This window comes from Heterodontus francisci, chromosome 22 (genome assembly GCF_036365525.1).
Source record: "Heterodontus francisci isolate sHetFra1 chromosome 22, sHetFra1.hap1, whole genome shotgun sequence".
In the NCBI taxonomy this organism is placed as follows: domain Eukaryota; kingdom Metazoa; phylum Chordata; class Chondrichthyes; order Heterodontiformes; family Heterodontidae; genus Heterodontus; species Heterodontus francisci.
This window is the reverse complement of record NC_090392.1, coordinates 47,909,064-47,928,328: the sequence shown is the minus strand read 5'-3', so window position 1 is coordinate 47,928,328 and position 19,265 is coordinate 47,909,064. Positions and strand designations below refer to the sequence as shown.

At 41.2% G+C, this 19,265-nt stretch overlaps 1 protein-coding gene across 1 annotated transcript in view; it reads right to left on the bottom strand.

Moving 5' to 3' along the window:
- The window catches only part of LOC137381558 (kin of IRRE-like protein 3), a 252,294-nt gene that overhangs the window by 104,388 nt on the left and 128,641 nt on the right, over positions 1 to 19,265 (bottom strand). The window contains exons 4-5 of the mRNA XM_068054252.1: positions 11,872 to 12,029; positions 9,155 to 9,305 (exon numbers count right to left, since the gene is read on the bottom strand). Coding sequence (XP_067910353.1) covers positions 9,155 to 9,305; positions 11,872 to 12,029 — 309 coding nt within the window. The remainder of the gene's footprint in view (positions 1 to 9,154; positions 9,306 to 11,871; positions 12,030 to 19,265) is intronic.

Genomic DNA, 19,265 nt, shown 5'->3' with positions numbered 1-19,265 from the left:
GAAGGTCTGATGATGTCTGGCAGAAATCCAATTTGAAGCTTAAAACACTGTTTTAATTGGAGTTCCAGTTTAAAATCTGTTTTTTTTTTGCAGTTACTGTCTATTTAAATAGCAAATGTCAGGAATTGGATATTGGTTTAAGGGAGAGAAGGATAAACAAAGGAGATATGGGAAAGATTCTGTCTGTTTAAAGTTTGTTTAAGAAGCTGGTGTTAAATCTTTTGTTTTAAGAATGTTAAATAACTTTTTCTTTAGTTTTTGGTTTAATTACAGTCATTTGAAAAGGCGCCTGAAGAAAGAACATAGTGTTAGGGCGGCACAGTGGCGCAGTGGTTAGCACCGCAGCCTCACAGCTCCAGCGACCCGGGTTCGATTCTGGGTACTGCCTGTGTGGAGTTTGCAAGTTCTCCCTGTGTCTGCGTGGGTTTTCTCCTGGTGCTCCGGTTTCCTCCCACAAGCCAAAAAACTTGCAGGTTGGTAGGTAAATTGGCCATTATAAATTGCCACTAGTATAGGTATGTGGTAGGGAAATATAGGGACAGGTGGGGATGTGGTAGGAATATGGGATTAGTGTAGGATTAGTATAAATGGGTGGTTGATGGTCGGCACAGACTCGGTGGGCCGAAGGGCCTGTTTCAGTGCTGTATCGCTAAACTAAACTAATCTCTAAACTAAAAAATGATGCAATTTACCATCTTTACAAAAAAAAACACGTGCTATTTTGTTCTGTGTGCAGTTCATAAGTATTATAAGTTAATAAGTCTGAATTAAGTTTATACTATTAAGGTTAATGGAACTGTAAAGTTGAGAAAACTGGAAATTTCATTTGTGGCCACAATGAACTTTCAAGTTTATTATGTCAAGTTTTGGGGGACTCTTTAGTTCCGGACATAAGACTCATTCATATAACATTGGCAGTTTTGATTTTTAAATATTTATTGCAGTGAATTGGAATTTGGAATCATCTTTGTTATATAAGATTAGAAACCTCTCACAAAAGATGCTAAAAGTTTGGAAACAATTGGAGTTTAATCTAAAATGCTGTCTTTCCTGATGGAGATGCTTTCCTTTGAAGTTGATAATGTTACTAATTATTTTGTTGTTTTCAAACTCTAAGGATACCAAAAGAATAAAAAAAAACAGTTTAAAATGGAGTGTAGTGCTTTTCGATTCGAAAAAAAAGTTATGTAAAGTGACGCAGCTTAGAAGGTTTTGCTCCGCCCCCTTGGAGACAAGCAAAAAATTAACCCTGCTGAAGCTATTGTTTTTCCATTTAATCCACCACACAAGTTTTGCATTGCTGAGAATAAAATTTATATATATTGGACATTATCAAATTTTAAACTTCTAAATTGACAAGATAGAATTGGACATATTCACCCATTGGGCTCAGGGGCAAAGTGACAATGGATTCTTTCTGTTTTTTTTAAGCAGGTAACGGTAGGTTCCAAGGCCACATTAGAACTGATGCCACAACAAGAGATCCAGCAGCTTTAAGAATTTAAAAACTTAATTGCAGACATCAAATGTTACAGCATCTTTATCAATGAAACAAAGTGCTTGAGAAGGAGAGATAGTTGCAAGCACTTCTGTCTTTAATGTAAAAAAAAATGCAATACCACCAAGTTTGGACATAAGAAATTGGAATCGATAAACACAATTTAATTGATATGAGTGATTATTTAAAGCACTCAAAGGGAAATTTATCTGACATTTAACAGGACAAACAAAGTTTTAGAAAAAAAAAACAAGAACTGTCTAAGTGCGTTTACTGTGTTGGACATTAACAATGGGTTCTGGTCCATACTGCTGGCACAAAAGTGTCAATATAAATTTGCGTTTACGTTCCAGGGACAACAGTACACCTGGACGTGTCTCTCCCAGGGATTTCATTATAGTCCGTCGATATTCCACCTTCCTCTGGAAGGTCGGAGCGAAAGTTAACCCTAAAAAGGCACAGATAATGAAGGAAAAGTTTTCCTATTTGGGAATAGTAAAAATACAGGGAAAGCATGAGATAGAGCAGATGCGAGTACAGACAATCCTCAAACACCCCCTATCACAAGATATTAAGGCTCTGAGTCATTTTTCGGCCTTGTTGGGTATTGCAGGAACCATATGGATGGATTTGCCTTAAAGGCAGCCCCTTTATATGATCTCCTAAAAAAGAACAACTACATGCCTGGCGGACAATTTAATCTACCAGGCCGAACCCCATGAGTGTCAGGTTTTGACAGCAAAGGCCCTCAAAGGACCTTTTGTGTCAAAATCATTGGGGGCTGTCCAAGGGAAGGAACCACCAAGCAAACCAGCAATTAAAATTTTTGTTGACGTTTCCTCTACAGGGGAGGACGGGATTAGGCAGACGGGGTTTGGGTTACATATACAGGAAGATGGAAGTCCCAGACTCAGGGACGAATTGCAGTGGGTCTTTCTTGTAAATGTTACTATCGGACAGTGGGTATGTGTCGGATGCCCAAAAGTGACCACCTTAAGGGACCCACCAGGGGGTCCCGAATTCCCTGTATGGCAGTGCGATGATAAAGACTGTAGAAACCAATCAATATATGTAAAACCACACAACGATAGTGGCTATAGGCTCTATTGTGTTGGGAAAAGTAAAAAAGGACAGTTCCTATTCCAGGTCGTGAGATTAAATGGACAAGAAGCACCAACCACCTCAGTTATCCCCACATCCGAATTACCAACGAGTAGGGTTACGACCCAGCAGCCACAAGTGACTGATCTCCCTTGCCCTCTCTTAACTGCAGGACCAGAAAATGGACTTGCAATAATAAAAACAAATAAAATGGTATATGATAATATACAGCATGAGTTGGTACCGGTAATATTGAATATCTCAGATATCCAGCTGCCTGACTGGTGCCCTGAGAAGACCCGAGAGTTGTTCAAGGTATTACTACAACAATTGCTGAGACAAGAATTCGGTGATGAGGGAATAATAAAGGGAAAGAGGCGTAAACATAGTTTAGTGAATGACGCAGCTACAAGTTTTAATATGGGAACTTCAATTGTCAATACCATAGATTTGGAAAATGTGGACCAGAAGGTTAGAACTCTCAGTCAGATAGTGAAGGATAGTTTGAACAAGGAACAAAAGAAACAGAGTTGTGTAGCTAAAGTAGGACAGGATTTGAGGAACACAGTGGTAAGAGTACTAGAAGGTCATGCTCATACTATTAATGATATAATAGAAAAGGTAAAGGAGATCCATGATATTTCAAATAATGGAAGTGTTTGCAGTATATACGGTTCGTGGCTGTTAGAACAAACTCGGGAAAATCTGAGGCAAATTGATGCAGGACAGGTGTCAGGTTGGATAAATGACACCCAGTTGGAGTACTTACTAGTCACACAAATGATAAAATTACCAGGTGCCAACTCAGAAAGCTTGTTAAGGTATGGAAAGGTCAGGAGTGTGTAAATACAAGATCTATAAGTATTGGAGTAGTATTGGGAATACCTGTAATTCCAAGAAATATGTTAGGGATGCAATTATGTGAAGTAGAAAATATAGGGGTGATAAGGGAAAAAGATTCCATAAAATATTATGATATATTACCCTATGTTGTGGAAATTGGAAAAGAGATAGTTGGAACAACATTGTCTGAGTATAGTCTGGAAAACCAGCTGGTCATATGTCCTCATCCTTTATATAAAACAGCAGAGTCAAAATGTAGATTTAATGCCACTGTAAATTGCACCATGGAAACTAGGGAAGCATTGTCAGGGCTAACCCATGTGGCCTATATGGGAAAGGGGAGATATTGTTTAACCACTTCGGCGAAGGAGTACCAGTATGGACATAATCTGACGTGTCCGGTGAGCAACAGTACGTTTTGTTTCAACCCACAAATACCAACCAGAGTAGGAAAGATGGAGTTGGTCGACATACATAAACAAAAGACAGAAACGATAGCTTTGATAGAAAGTATTAAGGAGCACTTGATAAATTACCTCTGGGAATATGAATATACTATTCAGCCATTGCCCACACGCTTGGGTAATGAGAGACAGCAGTTAGAAGCCATTGCTGTAGTGTACTACAATCTGGAACAACAGTCAAAGAAGCTACAAGATGAGATTGACGAGATAAATGATTCTATCTGGTGGGAGGACTTATGGAACTGGGGATCAAACGTGGTTTAGAATTATCTCCCATGTCCTGATAGTGGTTTTGAGTATCCTGGTGTTATATGTGATATACTTAATTTGGAAACTTAAGAAATTGATTAAGCAATGTGAGAGGATGTATGAACACAGGTTGGACAGCTACCTTAAAGGCAATCAGTATTTGAACTTGCCCTATAAAAAGATAGACAATTGATTATGTAACACAAGCATAATTGTATAACCTATTGGTGGATACTTAAAATGAATTAATGAAAGTTCAATGTACTCTAAAATGAAGTTGCGACTGTATTATGTTCACAGAGGTGATTGATTATGTAATAGTGATGCTTAAATTGTGCTTTCTTTAACATTACACTGTTTATGCTTTTGCTTTGAAAATGAAATTGTAATTGCACAAGTGTATTACCTAAGAGACATAAGAGTGTGATCCCTTGGGCATAGCCCTGCAGGATCAAAGGGGGGACCGTAGACTCAGTAAAAATACATACAGTAAAAACGCATACAGTAGAAACACATATAGTAAAAACACATAAGAACTTAGTTGAAACAAAGGGGCTAGTCACACAACAATGAACAGTGTGTTGAAGCATAGCGGGGGCTGGGTAGAAAGGGGCCATAGCACACAGATGGCTGAGGAATTGTAGACAGTATATAAAAGACATGTTGAGGATCCCAGACACTGTCCTTGCACATACCAGATAAAGGTGCCACTATGGACACCAGATATGATTAGACTCATAGTAGACAATGGGAAACTGTAAAGAAATGACAAAGTGCAAACCAGGTTCTCACTGAGCCAAATAAGGAATTATCATTATGTCATTAAACCAGACCCCAGTAACTAAGAGGGGAGGGTCTTGGAAACAAGATTTAACCCCTGACTGAAACTGGGGAAGGCATGAGAACCCTGGGGAAGAACACTCAAGAAGATACCCCTGAGCCAAGGGCTCAAAGAACAGAAGAGCAGCCCCAAGTCCGAGACTGATCACCTCGTGCCTCGACGGGTAGTATACTGTGCAAGTAGTGAGAGCTTGTACTTGATGATTCTTGATACTGTGCAAGCTAGTGAGAGTTTGTATTTGATGATTTAGTGTGTGAATAAAATATTGATATACCTTTCATCAATTATATTCTGTGGATTCTTTAAGAGTAAGTGTGTAGTAGGCACAACAGGTACCCCAGGGTTCAGTGCCAGATTCCCTTCTGTTCATTATATTATGAATGACCAGGAGGAGGGTACTGGCTGCACAATATTACACTTCCAGATGACACCAGAAGCAGAAGGCGATAGAAGAAAGATATAGAATGCAAATGTATTTGGATAGACTTGGAGGTAGGACAAGATTGGTATTTAATATATTTCGTATAGGTACATGGGCAGTTCTGCATGTAGGTACACTTAAGGACATGGAATAGAACAGGACTGTGTGCCAATTAAATGTAACTGGCATACACTCCAGTTCTCCTGATTAATTATTGATCAGTCCATCAAGGTTTGAGTGCAGTGCCAGGAGGCTGTGGCTAAGGCAAGACTGGACTATTCATTACAAAACAAGGGCCATATTAACAGGATTATATAGAAGGCTTTGGCCAGACCTCGTCTGGAGGTCAGTTTTGGTCCTCTCAAATGAAGGATATAGTAACTCTGCAGCAGGAAGGGCAATTAGGGCAGCCCCTAGCCTGAGAGCAATGAGCTATGAAGATAATCTTAGGAGTGATCATGGATTACGGCTTCAAAGTTTTACTGCAGTGTCAGAAGCCATGATGAAGGAAAACAGGGTCCTGGGCTGCCTGGACCATTCACTAAAACACAAAGGCCGCAAGGTTATATATCAGGCTTTGCTCAGACCTCATTTGGAGTACTATGTCCAGTTTTGATCACCTCACCTCAGAAAGGACATTATGAGTCTGGCGAAGGTACAGGAAAGGACACTAAAGGTGATCCATGATCTGAGAGCAATGAGTTACGAAGATAGAAGTGATGCCTTAGATTTTTACTCACTGAAAAGATGAAGATATGGAAGGTGTAAGATAATTCGCTGCTTGGCGTAATGTCTTAAAATGTATTGTCATGGTCCTATAGTTTTTTGGGGGGAATATGTGGTTTGTTTTTAAGTCTTGCAAAGGAACAGTATTGCTTTAAGAACCAGCAAGCCTCAGGAGTTATAGGAAGGTGCATTTTCATTGCCTTAGAAACAGCCATTTGGAAACTGTGATTCAAAGGGTGCATTCTTGTTACCATAGATACAGCCACTGGGAGTGAGTATTAAGCGATACATTTGTTACAATTCAATTTTGAACTGGCTTTTTAGTTGAAGACAGTTTCTTTTAACAGAACACAGACTGGGGACACGGCTGTGGTGTCAGCACCTGGAAAAAGAGCTCTCAACTATTTAAACTGAAGGAATAGGAATTTAATCTGTTTAATTATTATCTCTCAAATTCTAAAACATCAAGCCAAAACAGAGATCTCTGGTAATTTAAACTGAAGGGAGGGAAGTTAGACTGTGACAATCTTTTATCCTTCAAAAACTCTAAAGTCGGATTGATTCTGTTGAAGGTGTTTGCAAGTCGTTATTTGTTGAAATTCGCTGGAGAAGGAAAGCATCACCTGGAGTTAGACTACGGACTGTTCTACTGTGGAAGAACCTTTTTTCCACATCAGACGACTGTGAGGACTTCAAGCAACATTCTGTGAGGACTTCAAGCAACATTGGACTGTACATTTGCAAGGACTCTAATTTTTCTATTTTAAATGTTGTTTATATCTTCACAGTGTTTAAGAATTTAGTTCTTCTAATTAAAGAGTTGATTTAAAGACACCTGGTTTGGTTAGCCTCATTCGAGGGTTAGTAGTTGGTACAATTTGGCAGGGTCTTTCTTTAATTTGGAAAGTTTTAAATGATATGTTAGGCAATCTGTGGAGTGACGGAATTGAATTATCAGTGCGTTTCTCCCACCACAATCAGAATCGTATATTTTGATTGGGGGCTTTGACTGGAGCGGTCAGTCGTAACAGTATAAGCTTAATTAGAAGTGATTATGACAAGTATTAATGCTTTAAAATATTGTTAAAGTAACGACAATATGTGTAAACTCCTTTAAACATGGTATGAGGCTAAAAAGCAAGCCTGATGCTGAGTCAAGGTTATGTTAAAAAAAAACTGGCAGTGAGAAACAAACCTTGAGTTAAATATGAAAAGAATGTAGTGGTGTGTTTGAAACTAACAGATAATGAAAAGCAGAATATTAATTAAGTTACAATTAAACAGAAGGTTTAAAGCTTCTAAGATCTGTTATCACTAGAGTAAAAGACATTGCTGTAACTCATGTAACAACTGTTTGTATGAAGTTTCTAGATAAGGAATAACTTAAGTTGCAAGAAAATGGAACAAAGTGATACCAGAAAATTAAGCATAAATTTAATGTTAACGTTTAAAAAAAACTATGATTAAACAGAATAAGTGAGCTAGTCCAGGCAATTGTCAGTTTAATGTAAGCTCGAAGAGGAAAAGGGGGATAAAAGAGCAACTGTTGAACATGAGAAGCAACACAAAAAATCCAGAGGAATAAAGAAGAGAATTTTCAGTCAACAGGACACAGCAAGAGAAAGAGAGAGAGACCACACCACAGTCACTCGGAGGTCTACTGTCGAGGTTCTGAGCAACAGACTGTGACTAATGTCTTTGTTAAGTATTACTTCTTTGTACTGAATGTAAACTACTTAATAAATCTGCTACACTTATAGCCAACATATACATCTACCCATAGTGGTTTGTTAAAGTCAAAGACAAGCCACTCTTGTTAGATTAAATTGAATTCTGAAAGTAGCAGGAAAGCTATAAAGGGATCTGATGCAGGAATTTTAAGGTATTAAAGGCTAGGACAACATGCAAGAAGATACCATGCATGAGGTTTTGGAGCCTGCCCATCACCTGCGAAAGCAGGAAGTAAGGTTGGAAGGCTGAGGTCCAGTATAAGGATGGAGAGTTGGGGTTGGAGGGTGGGAGGAGGGGTATGTGGTGGTGGTGACAGTCTAAATCAGTCATAGTTATCTTCAGGACAGAAAATTGAAGGGGCAAAAGTAGCCATACTAACCCTGAGAAAAGATTATTTTCATTGTAGCTCTCGCTCATGTCACTTACAACTGCACTTTAAAATTGCAACTGTCCAGCCTTTGGCTTTCCATTCACCATGACATTTCTGCAGCTATTGTTCTGTTCAATCATGTCATCACCACCACCACTGATGCTTATGTCCCCACTGAAACCATTACACTCTCTCATCCTGGTTGTTCCCCCAGAACGGGCTTCATCTCCACTCCCTTAAATACAAGGGACGCAGACTTGAAACTTTATCACCGTCACTACCTGGCAATCAGGTTAATAACCCCCCAAACTCTATTCCTGGTTGCTGCCCCTTCCTCACTTGCCTAAGCAGCTGTTGTAATGCCAGCAGGGCCCAATCTGTGATTGTACGTTTCCATTGTTCTGGACTGCTCACTACCTCAGTGTAAATGATGTGCCTTGAGCTGCATTTGGGCATGGGGATCGTTCCCTGTGCCCTATCCAAAAATGGACGTTCCCCAACTTCCAGGCCATTGTTCGACTCCTGAGGCGCCATCGTAAACAACCAAACAGCTCACAAACTCAAAACATTTGGACACTCTTGCTGTATAATGTAAGTCTAAACAGCACACACTCATGTAAATTGGGATTCTGTCTTCATTGGAGATAAGGTGTTTGCTTTTCAACATATCTGCCAGGTGTGAAACTGGCAGTGTTTCAACTGCCCATTATAGAAACTTGTCAATTTTCATCTCTACTGTTGTCAATGGCTAATGCACAGCAAGATTTATACCCTTGGGGCATACTGAAACTCTGCCCCAAGAGGTCCATCAGATTTGATGCATTGACTATGGGCAGAAGCTGTAATGTACATGAAAGGGTGAGATACTAGAATGGCACTGGTTTAAATTCAAGTGGAAATGATAACTCACGTTGGATATCAATCGTGACCTCGGCCTCTCTCCCCTCCGGGACCGCTGCGTTCTTTGCTCTGCAAATGATGCGCTGCCCATTTTCGATTTCAGATGGTGGGATGTGCAGGCTGCTGATGATGCTCTCTCGCTTCCCATCCTTTAAGAGTCTCTGTGGGAAACAGTGCTAGTGTGTTATTTGTGGCTCAGTTGGTAGCACTCTGACTCCTTACCTCAAAGGTTATCAGTTCAAAACCAACTTGAGCACATAAATCAGCAATTCTAAGGGTTTAGTACACTATGTTTCAGTGAAAGGCATGTAATATAACATTCCATTTTGAATATTTATCAGTGATAATCAGGATCCCAAACATATTGGGATTGCTTCCTTTTTTCATTTTATTAAGCTCAGGATACAAGTTGATATCATCAAGCTCCAGTCCAGAAACTTCAGCCTATTATTTAGGCTGACATTCTGGCGTTGTACTGAGCCCCATCGTCCACCTCAAGTGGACGTAAAATATCCCATGGCACTATTCCAAAATAGAGCAGGGGAGTTTCCTGGCCAATAATTATCCCTCAATCAACACCACTTGACCAGATTATCTGGTCATTTATTATTTTGCTGTTTGTAGGGGCTTGCTGTGGTCCAATTGGTTGCTGCATTTCCGACATTATGACAGTGACTACACTTCAAAAAGTACTTCATTTGTTTTAAAGTACTTTGGGATGTCCTGAGGTCATGAAAGGCACTACATAAGTAAAAGTTTTTTCCTTTTTTTCCTTTATGATGTGTGCACTGAGAAACTCTGCAATATCACGATAATTATGTTTATACACATTGTGAATTTGTGGATGGAATGGCAGAACATTGCTGAGGATCAGAGACAAGTAATGCAAGTGAGGAATGCTGAAAAATGCAGAGCTGGAGATGTTTTGCCTGGTTTAGGACTGCTACGAGCTTCAGTATAATGACTGACTGTTCATCATCCTTCGTCCCAATGCTATTAACTTGCTCACTCAATTCAGACAAAAATACTCAGAAAGAACCTAAAATCTGGGAGGACTACTTTTGTTCAAAGTCATAACAGTTTAGGTGTAAATAGATTCATTATCTGTCCGAGATTACATCAGTATTCACTATTCAACCTCCGCTTTGTGCTGCACTTGATGACTGAGCCTTTGATTCTTTCCCATTCTCTTTCTTCTCCATATCAATGGCCTCTTTCATTCATCATCTAACCCTTCCCACTCTTTTGTTGGTGATCCATTCTATATTCATTAACTATCTTCAGATAGCGCATCAGTGTTCTCCTCACAATACAGTGGCTAAGTCACGACATCTTGATCTCCTCCATATGTCCCATGTCTCTTGCAAGTCCAAGCAACAATGACCAGCTCTTTGCTCTTCTTAAATTGACATTCTTGTCTTTACAATATCATTTGGTCTCAAGTTGAATCCACATCTGCTCCATTGTTGAAGAAACTTTAGGTTGGAAATTTCCTTAGAGGCCAAAACATTGTATGTTTTCAAGAAGGAGTTAGATATAGTTCTTGGAGCGAAAGGGATCAAAGAATATGGGGGGAAAGCGGGAGCAGGTTACTGAGTTGGATGATCAGCCATGATCATAATGAATGGCAGAGCAGGATTGAAGGGCCGAATGGCCTCCTCCTGCTCCTGTTTTCTATGTTTCTTTGTTTCTCCCACTTTGAGAATAAAACTTTGCCGGAAGTGCAGTTGGAAACCTGATCATTAAACATTTGTGTGAAAGAGCTTTAAACCTCCGTGGGTTCATGTCTCACTCCGATGCTTGAGCCCATAATCTAGGCTACGAGGTACGTGTTTGAGTTTTTGATAGGGGGCCTGAGGTGGGAAAGTGTTCTGTTCTCCAGCAATACCATCCCCTGCCCCGATGAGCACTAAATTCATGACGAAGGAAAAGCTAAGAAGAATGTAAGTTAATTTAATTCTAAAATGAGTTGGTGAGAGGGCTGCTTAATCATTTATATTTAGCTATGTCTGCCTCACAACCTCACCTCAGATATGATAAATTCACAAACAGTAAGAAAAGACAGATGCTATATTAATCCACAGCAGTTGGATTGTGAAAGAGGCTTCCAATTTTCAGTACTTCTACCTATATTGTGATTGTTGCAGAATCCAGAAATATATGTTGGCAGAGCGATTTGATCAGGCACTCTGTCCTTTCTGAGGTTGCTATGGGTGACCTATTATATTGTTAGAACCCCCCAGCCCACCCAAATGTACCTCTCCCGACCCAGTCCCACGCAACCATACCCCACCCTACCGCACTCAATCCCGCCTCACCCAACATACCCTACCCCACCCATGGCACCTCACTCCCCATCTCACCCTCCCAATGCCGTCCAACCCAACCCACCACAGCCCAACCCATTAAATCTTACCCCACACCACCCTATCTCACTCATGGTCACCCAACCTAACCCCATCCCCGCCCATCCGGGCCTACCCCAAACCACTATATTTTCCACCCCAACCCACTTCATCCCACCTCACTCATCCTTAACCAGCCCCACCCTATTCCACTCCAACCCACCCCACCAAACCCCACTCAACCTCACCCAATCACCCCATCCTGCCCTGTGCCCGACACCACCCCACCACACCTCACCACAAACCAGCCCAACGCATTACATCCCACACCACCCTATCCCATCCCACTCAACTGACCCCACCCCACCTCACCTCACCTCACCTTTATGTAGGTGGCCCCACTTAGGGGCTCTCCATCTCGTATCCAGGTGATGACGGCAGCTGGCTTGGCGTTGTCTGCACGACACGTCAGGTTCAGGGAGTCTCCAACTTTCAGGCTGACGACAGGCCCACTGCTGATCACTGGGCTGTCTGGAGGTACTGCAACAAACGGAGCAGAAATACAAGAATGAAACTACTGACCATTGACAAGGGCATCTCAGCTACCACAAGATTAGTAGTTGGGGTAACTAGAATTCTCAATATTATTATAGCCTTGCAAATCAGTCAGAGTTCTAAGGTCCACTAAACCTCCTGCCAGTCCTCTATTACCCACTGTGTCAATCAGTGCCAAATCCCCCATTATCCTTTGTGTCATTCAATGCCAATCCCTCTATAATCCTCTCTGTCAATCAGTGCCAATCTGTCTATTACCCTCAATGCCACTCAGTGCCAGTCCCTATAACCGTTTGTGTCACTGTCAATCCCTCTATTATCCTCTGTGTCACTCACTGCCAATTCCTCTGTTACCCTCTGTGTCACTCACTGCCAATCCCTCTTCCCCTCTGTGTCACTCACTGCCAATCCCTCTTCCCCTCTGTGCCACTCACTGCCAACCCTCTATTACCCATTGTGTCAATCTGCGCCAAACCCTCTGTTACCCTTTGTGTCACTCACTACCAATCCCTCTATTACCCTCCATGCTAATTATTGCAAATCCCTCTATTACACTCTGTGGCTTTTAATTTTGGAAAAGAGGCATCTGCGAGCTGATCTGATGTAAAACACTATTTAGTTAAACCATTCAAAATAGCTTCAAAATCATGAAATGTAATTTTAGTATTGATATCAGGAAATTCTTCATCACACAGAAAATAATCAACATATGAAATAAACTTCCAGATAAATGTTTATTTGCAAAACAATTGTTGAACATTAAGATATCTCTGGATGGATAAATTAAGATAGGCCAAACGCCTTACATCAGAATTGCCAGACGAGAAATAACCGAGGTGTATCTAGTTCACCCATCTACTATCCTGGTTATCACATGATATTGAGATTATATTGTTGACTAATCATAGCAATCAATCTCTCTATCAATTAGTCTACAACAGGCCCAGACATGACTCGAAGTTGACCCCAGTGTGGAAGCTTTGGGAAACATAGGTCCAAACTCACCTGTTTCTCCCAAGCATGTTAGACTCACCACATGTCATGCCTCAAATTACTCATATACTCGATTCCAAAATATGGCCCATTCCATCTATTGTTGTGATCTTATGAAACCAACAACTACACCCCACTACAAGCTATTAGGAGAAACCAAGTGAAGAAAGGCAACAGTCACAGAAAGGCTAAGTCTGCACAAGAGATTTTAGGGTGGGGGGGGGGGGGGGAGGAAATATATAATAAATATTAAAGAAATAGTTTTTAAAACATCTTACTCACAAATCAAGCCATCCATGGATAAACAGTTTAAAATTTGCTGCCTGAGCTCGTTTTGAAAAGACAAAATTTTCATGAAATGGGAAACAATTGGCGTGAGAATGTTCTGTTATGGAGAAGATTAGTGTGATATTTTAAGAAATCACCTAAAGCTCCAATATGTTCCAGTGCTGGTTGTATGATTATGTTAGGCTGAATTTGTATTCATTTATGCACTCTGATCTGAAATTGAGCTCACCAGGGCAATTGTGGGAAATAGACACCAAACACTTCAAGATATTAACTTCGACTCAATGTGTTAACTTCATAGCACAGCTGTTAACATCAGCCAAAGCCTGAGGGCGAGACTCTCAGACGCGAGCCATACCCTGAGGCATCCCCTCAGCAAAACGTTCCATGGTTAAATGCAACATGCTGCATCTGTCGCATTGGCTGCTGGAACACGCAAGCAGCATTAACAAATTATTCCTCTTTCCTCTTTTTCCTGTCTTATTCTTCTTTTCTTTCTCTATCTCATACTTAGCTGTGGAATTTTCCAAAGCAAGTTATGGGGTAAGACTATGCCAACATTCATATTTCTGCTGAATCGTTTGTCATTTCGTTTTAATAGAGGACTTTCACTGTTGCTATGCATCCTGGGACATTCTTGTCTCCATAGGGTTTCTCGCTTTCTCTCATTCTTCTGAAGATAATGTGTGAGGAATGCTGGAAGTTATCAGCATAGTGAGTACATGTAGGATATCTCAATCTTCAGGTGAGAAATTGAAATGGTTGTGTGTGAGATCCTGATCTTGAGGCAGAGACCTCAATCCTCCAAGCAGGAGATCCCAATCCACAGAAGAGAGATCCCAGTCCAAGCAGGACATCCCAATCAGCAGGTGGGAGATTCTGTTCTTCAGGTGGTTGTTCCTGGTCCTCAGATGGGAGAACAGGTCATCACAACCTCAGTGTGACATTCCTGTCGATCGCTGGAGTGTTGGTGGATCTTTTTGGTGTTTCATAACTACTGATAGGCTAATGTCCACTTTACCTTATTGCTCTTAGGACAATTACGGTGCCTGTAAAAGACAGAGATGATATAGGGAGTGGTGTGAGAGCTGTGTGTCATGATATATTTACTTTCTCAGAAAACAAAATTAATTGAGTGTGCCAAAAATAAATCACTTTTGGCTGTGGTATTCATGGTATTGACTTTTATCTTTCTGTTATGGTACATAAGTGGTTAAAACCAGATGCACTGACAAAACTCGCCAAGTTAATTTTAATAAACAACAGCCTCAGAACATAAATATTTCATCAAATCAGGTTGTGGAGAGAGGGGATAGGTCATTCAGTCAAATATGAGAATCTTGTAAGATTTGTTTGTATAAATGTATGATTGCTCTTCCTTTTGAGTTTTGGAGACGCATATTTTAAATTTCCCTTGTCCCGATCATTTTTCAAAAAATAGTTTTTCTCAGGCTTTCTTGTTTCAATTGGGACGTCTGTCCAAAGGTAACTGTCTATATTGCAGTTTAGCATTGCAGATACAATTGATTTTCTTTTTTACCTTCCAAGGAGATAAGGTTAATTGTGTAACTATTGTAAATCTACAATGTGTCTTTGCTTTCGTTCATATATCGATTTACCATTTAATAAATCCACCTGGAAATTTTTAGCCTAAGCCTTGCTCTAGTGAAGTGTTAACTGCTTCCTGAAGTCCTGGGAGATCATGTGATATATCCAATCAGCCAAAACACAGTAACGAGACGTTTCTGCTCAATCCCCAGGTTTCTTACACAGAGCCGCATAGCGGGCAGGAAGAGGAACATCCAGCCTTTGAAGAGCAAGTAGGATTGCCAACCTTCCAGGATTGTGCTAGAGTTTCCAGGAATTGAAAATTAATCTCCAGGACACTGTGACAAGCCACCCAGGAGGAAAATCATAGGGGCATTAGAAGAAACAGCATTTTATAAAAATGCACTTTGAACACATCTGTTTACTAGTTATAAAAATATAGCACATGAGGAAAAGGCTGTTTGATTAACAGTCAAGAATCATCTAATCAGGTAGTGAAAAGTCTTTTGATTTTCCAATTGGAAAGGGAAGGCGGGACATGTCAGGTGACCAGTGGTGGGCGTGTGGGGGGTGGGAGGTTTGAGGCAGGTGGTCATTTGATGAAACTTCCAGGAATACATCCAACCAGAGTGGGCAACCCTAGGGGCAAGGAGGTCACCAACGGGAGCCCAAAAAAAGTATAAGCCTCAAAAACATAGCACTGAAGATTGAGATTAACACATGAAAGGGCAATTACAGCAAGTGTTCCACAATGCCAATAGAAGTGTTAAATTAATAGTACTGTAGAAAATAATGAAACCCTCCTGATGGAAAATATTTGTCCTGTTTTACTGTAATCTTTGAACATTGTAATTACACAGCTCACTGACTGCTGCTATTAGCAACTTCTATTTCTCTCTGATGATCCACAAGTTCCTCAATGGCCTGCAGACAAATGCTTGATTTTTATTTTTGATATATCCCAGTGGCATCTCCAGACCCTCCTTCATTCACTTTGTACTTTTCCTTCCCCTCTCAAATTCCCTCTTTTATTCACCTGAAGGTGCTGGCTCATATTGGACCCTGGGGTTACCAATTCTGATTGGACCTATTCCTGGACCTCCCACCTTCAACTACTTCACCCCCATGCTCCTGCTACTGGTCATCTGACATGTTCCTCCCAAATTGGGGACATGGTGGTGTAATGGAAATGTCACTGAATTAGTAATCCAGAAGCCCAGGCTAATGCCTGGGGACACAGGTTCAAATGGCAGCTGGTGGAATTTAAATTCAATTGATTAATACAAATCTGGAATTCAAAGCTAGTCTTATTCATGGGGCCATGAAACTATCATTGATTGGTGTAAAAACCCATCTGGTTCACGAATGTCCTTAAGGGAAGGATCCTTATCTGGTCTTAACTGCCCTCTGAAATGGCCTAGAACACCACTTTGTCAAGGATAATTAGGGATGGACAACAAATGCTGCTTGCCAACAATGCCCACATACCATGAAATTAAAAAAAAATGGAAGCACACAGGTTCTGATTGCATAGGGTTCCATCCTTCGTCTGGGCCTTGTTAAACTGGCCATTCTCCACATATGAGACTAGACAGCAAGGCCTTGAAATTCTGCCAGTGCTCATCCCAGTCTCCTGCCATGAGCCCCAGGGAGACAATGGGAGATTGGACAACTGGATTTTAGGGCAGAAGTGTTGGCAGAGTGTGGGGTGATGCAGATGTTTGGGATTAAGAGTCTACCTTTCACTTCAGGGACCTGGGCTCCAATCCATTGCCGACAGATGAGAAGCTTCTAGATACAGTTCCCACCACTTACAACATCCCCCCTTGTCCCAGTCAGTCACCTGCATCAGGAAAATGGCGCTAACCATTTGCTATTATCATATTCGTCAAATCCAAACTGCCTAAGGCAATTCTGAAGAACGGTCACAGACCTGAAACGTTAACTCAGTTTCTGTCTCCACAGATGCTGCCTGACCTGCTATTTCCAGCACTTTCTGTTTTTATTTCAGATTTTCAGCATCTGCAGTATTTTGCTTTTATTTTGCCTGCTGTGTGATTGCCTTTAAGAGTAATATCCCTTTAAGATCTTAGTATGCTAATGAGCTAAGTGCCAGCATGCAGTCAGGTGAGTACATGCCAGTAGGGCTCTGCTGCTGTAACACCAAGAGGCAAGTCCTGTAAATAGATCACTCTGCCATGTATATACTTGTTAGCTGTTAATAAACCTGTTTGAGATCTTCAATCAACTGAACTCCAAGAAACTAATTTATGTTGCATTAGAAACATAAAAAGCTTCTCGTTACAAAACCGTATTAAGCACAACGGCTATTCAAGCGGCTGTTTGGACCTCCTTAATGTGCAATTACCTGCCATTAAGTTCTACCACCATCAGGTGAAACTTACCAGACCATTATCTCTCTCGCTCTCCTCTTTGGATCATTACTGGTGAAGTGAGACAGAGCAAAATGTACAAAGACACAGGATGAAGATTCCATCTGCGCCTGTTAGAAATTTCTAGTTTACGCAAGCCACTGCATAAAGTGGGCAAATTGCGTTGACACCAATGGGCCTGCTATAAGCGATGAGGACTGTACAATGAGTCCACAAGACTACAGCTATAGAACACTGGAGCCCATGACGCCAGAATGGCTGACCTTCCTCCTGCGACCATTCGAAATTAAATTGCCATAGATTTTTTCCCCTGTTTGGGTTATTGTCCTGGCACAGGATGGTTGCAGTGTTTGCCGCCATAACACTTCAGAGTAAGTAGCTGTGTGTGAAGTGTGTGGGCATATTCCTAAGCGATGCGATAAGATGCTATTACGAATGCAAGAATAATTTTCTCATGAAATATATTTCAAACTGACAGTATTGCAACCTCCTTCTGTGCAACTCAGGATCTCTGAATACTAAATCCTGCACCTTATGGACAACATTCTGGTGTTCACCAATCAGAAGTGGTCTTGTAAGGCATGATATCATGAGCTGGATGGGCAAGAAGGGTTTCATTGCTGTCAACCCCACAACTTCCACTCAGAGCAGGGCCAAATACTGAAGTGAGATAATAAAGTAAATATAAGGGGATTAGCACTTTAAAGAATGTAATTTTAATAAGAGACCCAATGCTAGACTCGGATGGGTGACCTCGGGTCAGTTTTCTGTTAGGAATGTTAAGGAACTATTTAATTTCAGGATGTCAGGTGAAATAAATTTTAAATTGTCTCATTAAATGTTCCCGGTGGACATGAACTCACAGCACAAAATTGTCCACAGTGAGAAACTAATTGGCAAACCTCCCTCAGAAAGGATAGGGGTTGGATATGGAAGGAACCACAATCACTGCTCTGGGGCAGTTTTCACAACAGACCCTCATCTCAGATCACTAGCTTTCTGTCAACATTCTCATTGGTGTTAGTAGGCCCAGCCTGAGCAACAGAGAGGATCAGCACCGTCTGCATTCAGCTCAGACTCAATCACGAACGGTAATTAAGACGTTGCTTGTCTGAATGGATATTAGACAGCTTCAGCAGTGGTAATCTTTAGGATAAATCATCAGAAACAGCTTTCAGAACCTGACATCACCTGATCACTACCCCCTGACTTACCCAGTTTCCTCTCCAATCCTGTTCACTGTTGCTGCGGGCCCTGCACTGTGGGTTCCTGAATGCCTCGATTTTTAAATTCTCATCCTTGTTTTTAACTCCCTCTATAGCCTCATCACTGCCCACCACCCCTCCATCTCTGTACCCTCTTCCAGCTCTACAATCCTCCGAGAGCTCGGTGCTCCTCCAACTCTGGCCTCTTGTCCATCCTTCATCTCCTTTGCTCCACCATTGGTGGCCGTGCCTTCAGCTATCAAACCCCTTACCCCTAAACCCCTCTGTCTCTCTAACTCTCTCTCATTTCCTTTAAGATACTCCTTAAAGCCAGCCTCTTTAACCAAGCCTTTTGTCACCTGACCTAACGGTTTCTTCTTTGGTTTGGTGTCAAATTTTGTTTGATTAGACTCCTGTGAAGTGTCTTGGGACTTTAAAGTGTTATGTAAATTCAAGTTGTTGTTGCTGTTGATGTTGTTCTCTTAAATTCGCTACACATTGAAGACAGCGCTCAATGGCTCAGTGTATGAATATACCACCTGGTGTGTGACTGAGACATGAGCACTCTGTGTCGACTGATGTCAGCAAAGCTGGTGATGGGAGGACTCTGTCTAACCTCAACATCCTGGATCAAGGAAGGGAATGATCAGCTTCTGCTTCTGATCCCTATCCAGGGATCCCTGCTGGGATGTGGCAAAGTGTTAACATTGAGTAAGAATGACATTGGGACCAGCTGTAATGCCCTTATAGTCAAAATAGAGTGTATGGATTGCACATAGTTCACACAGAGGCAC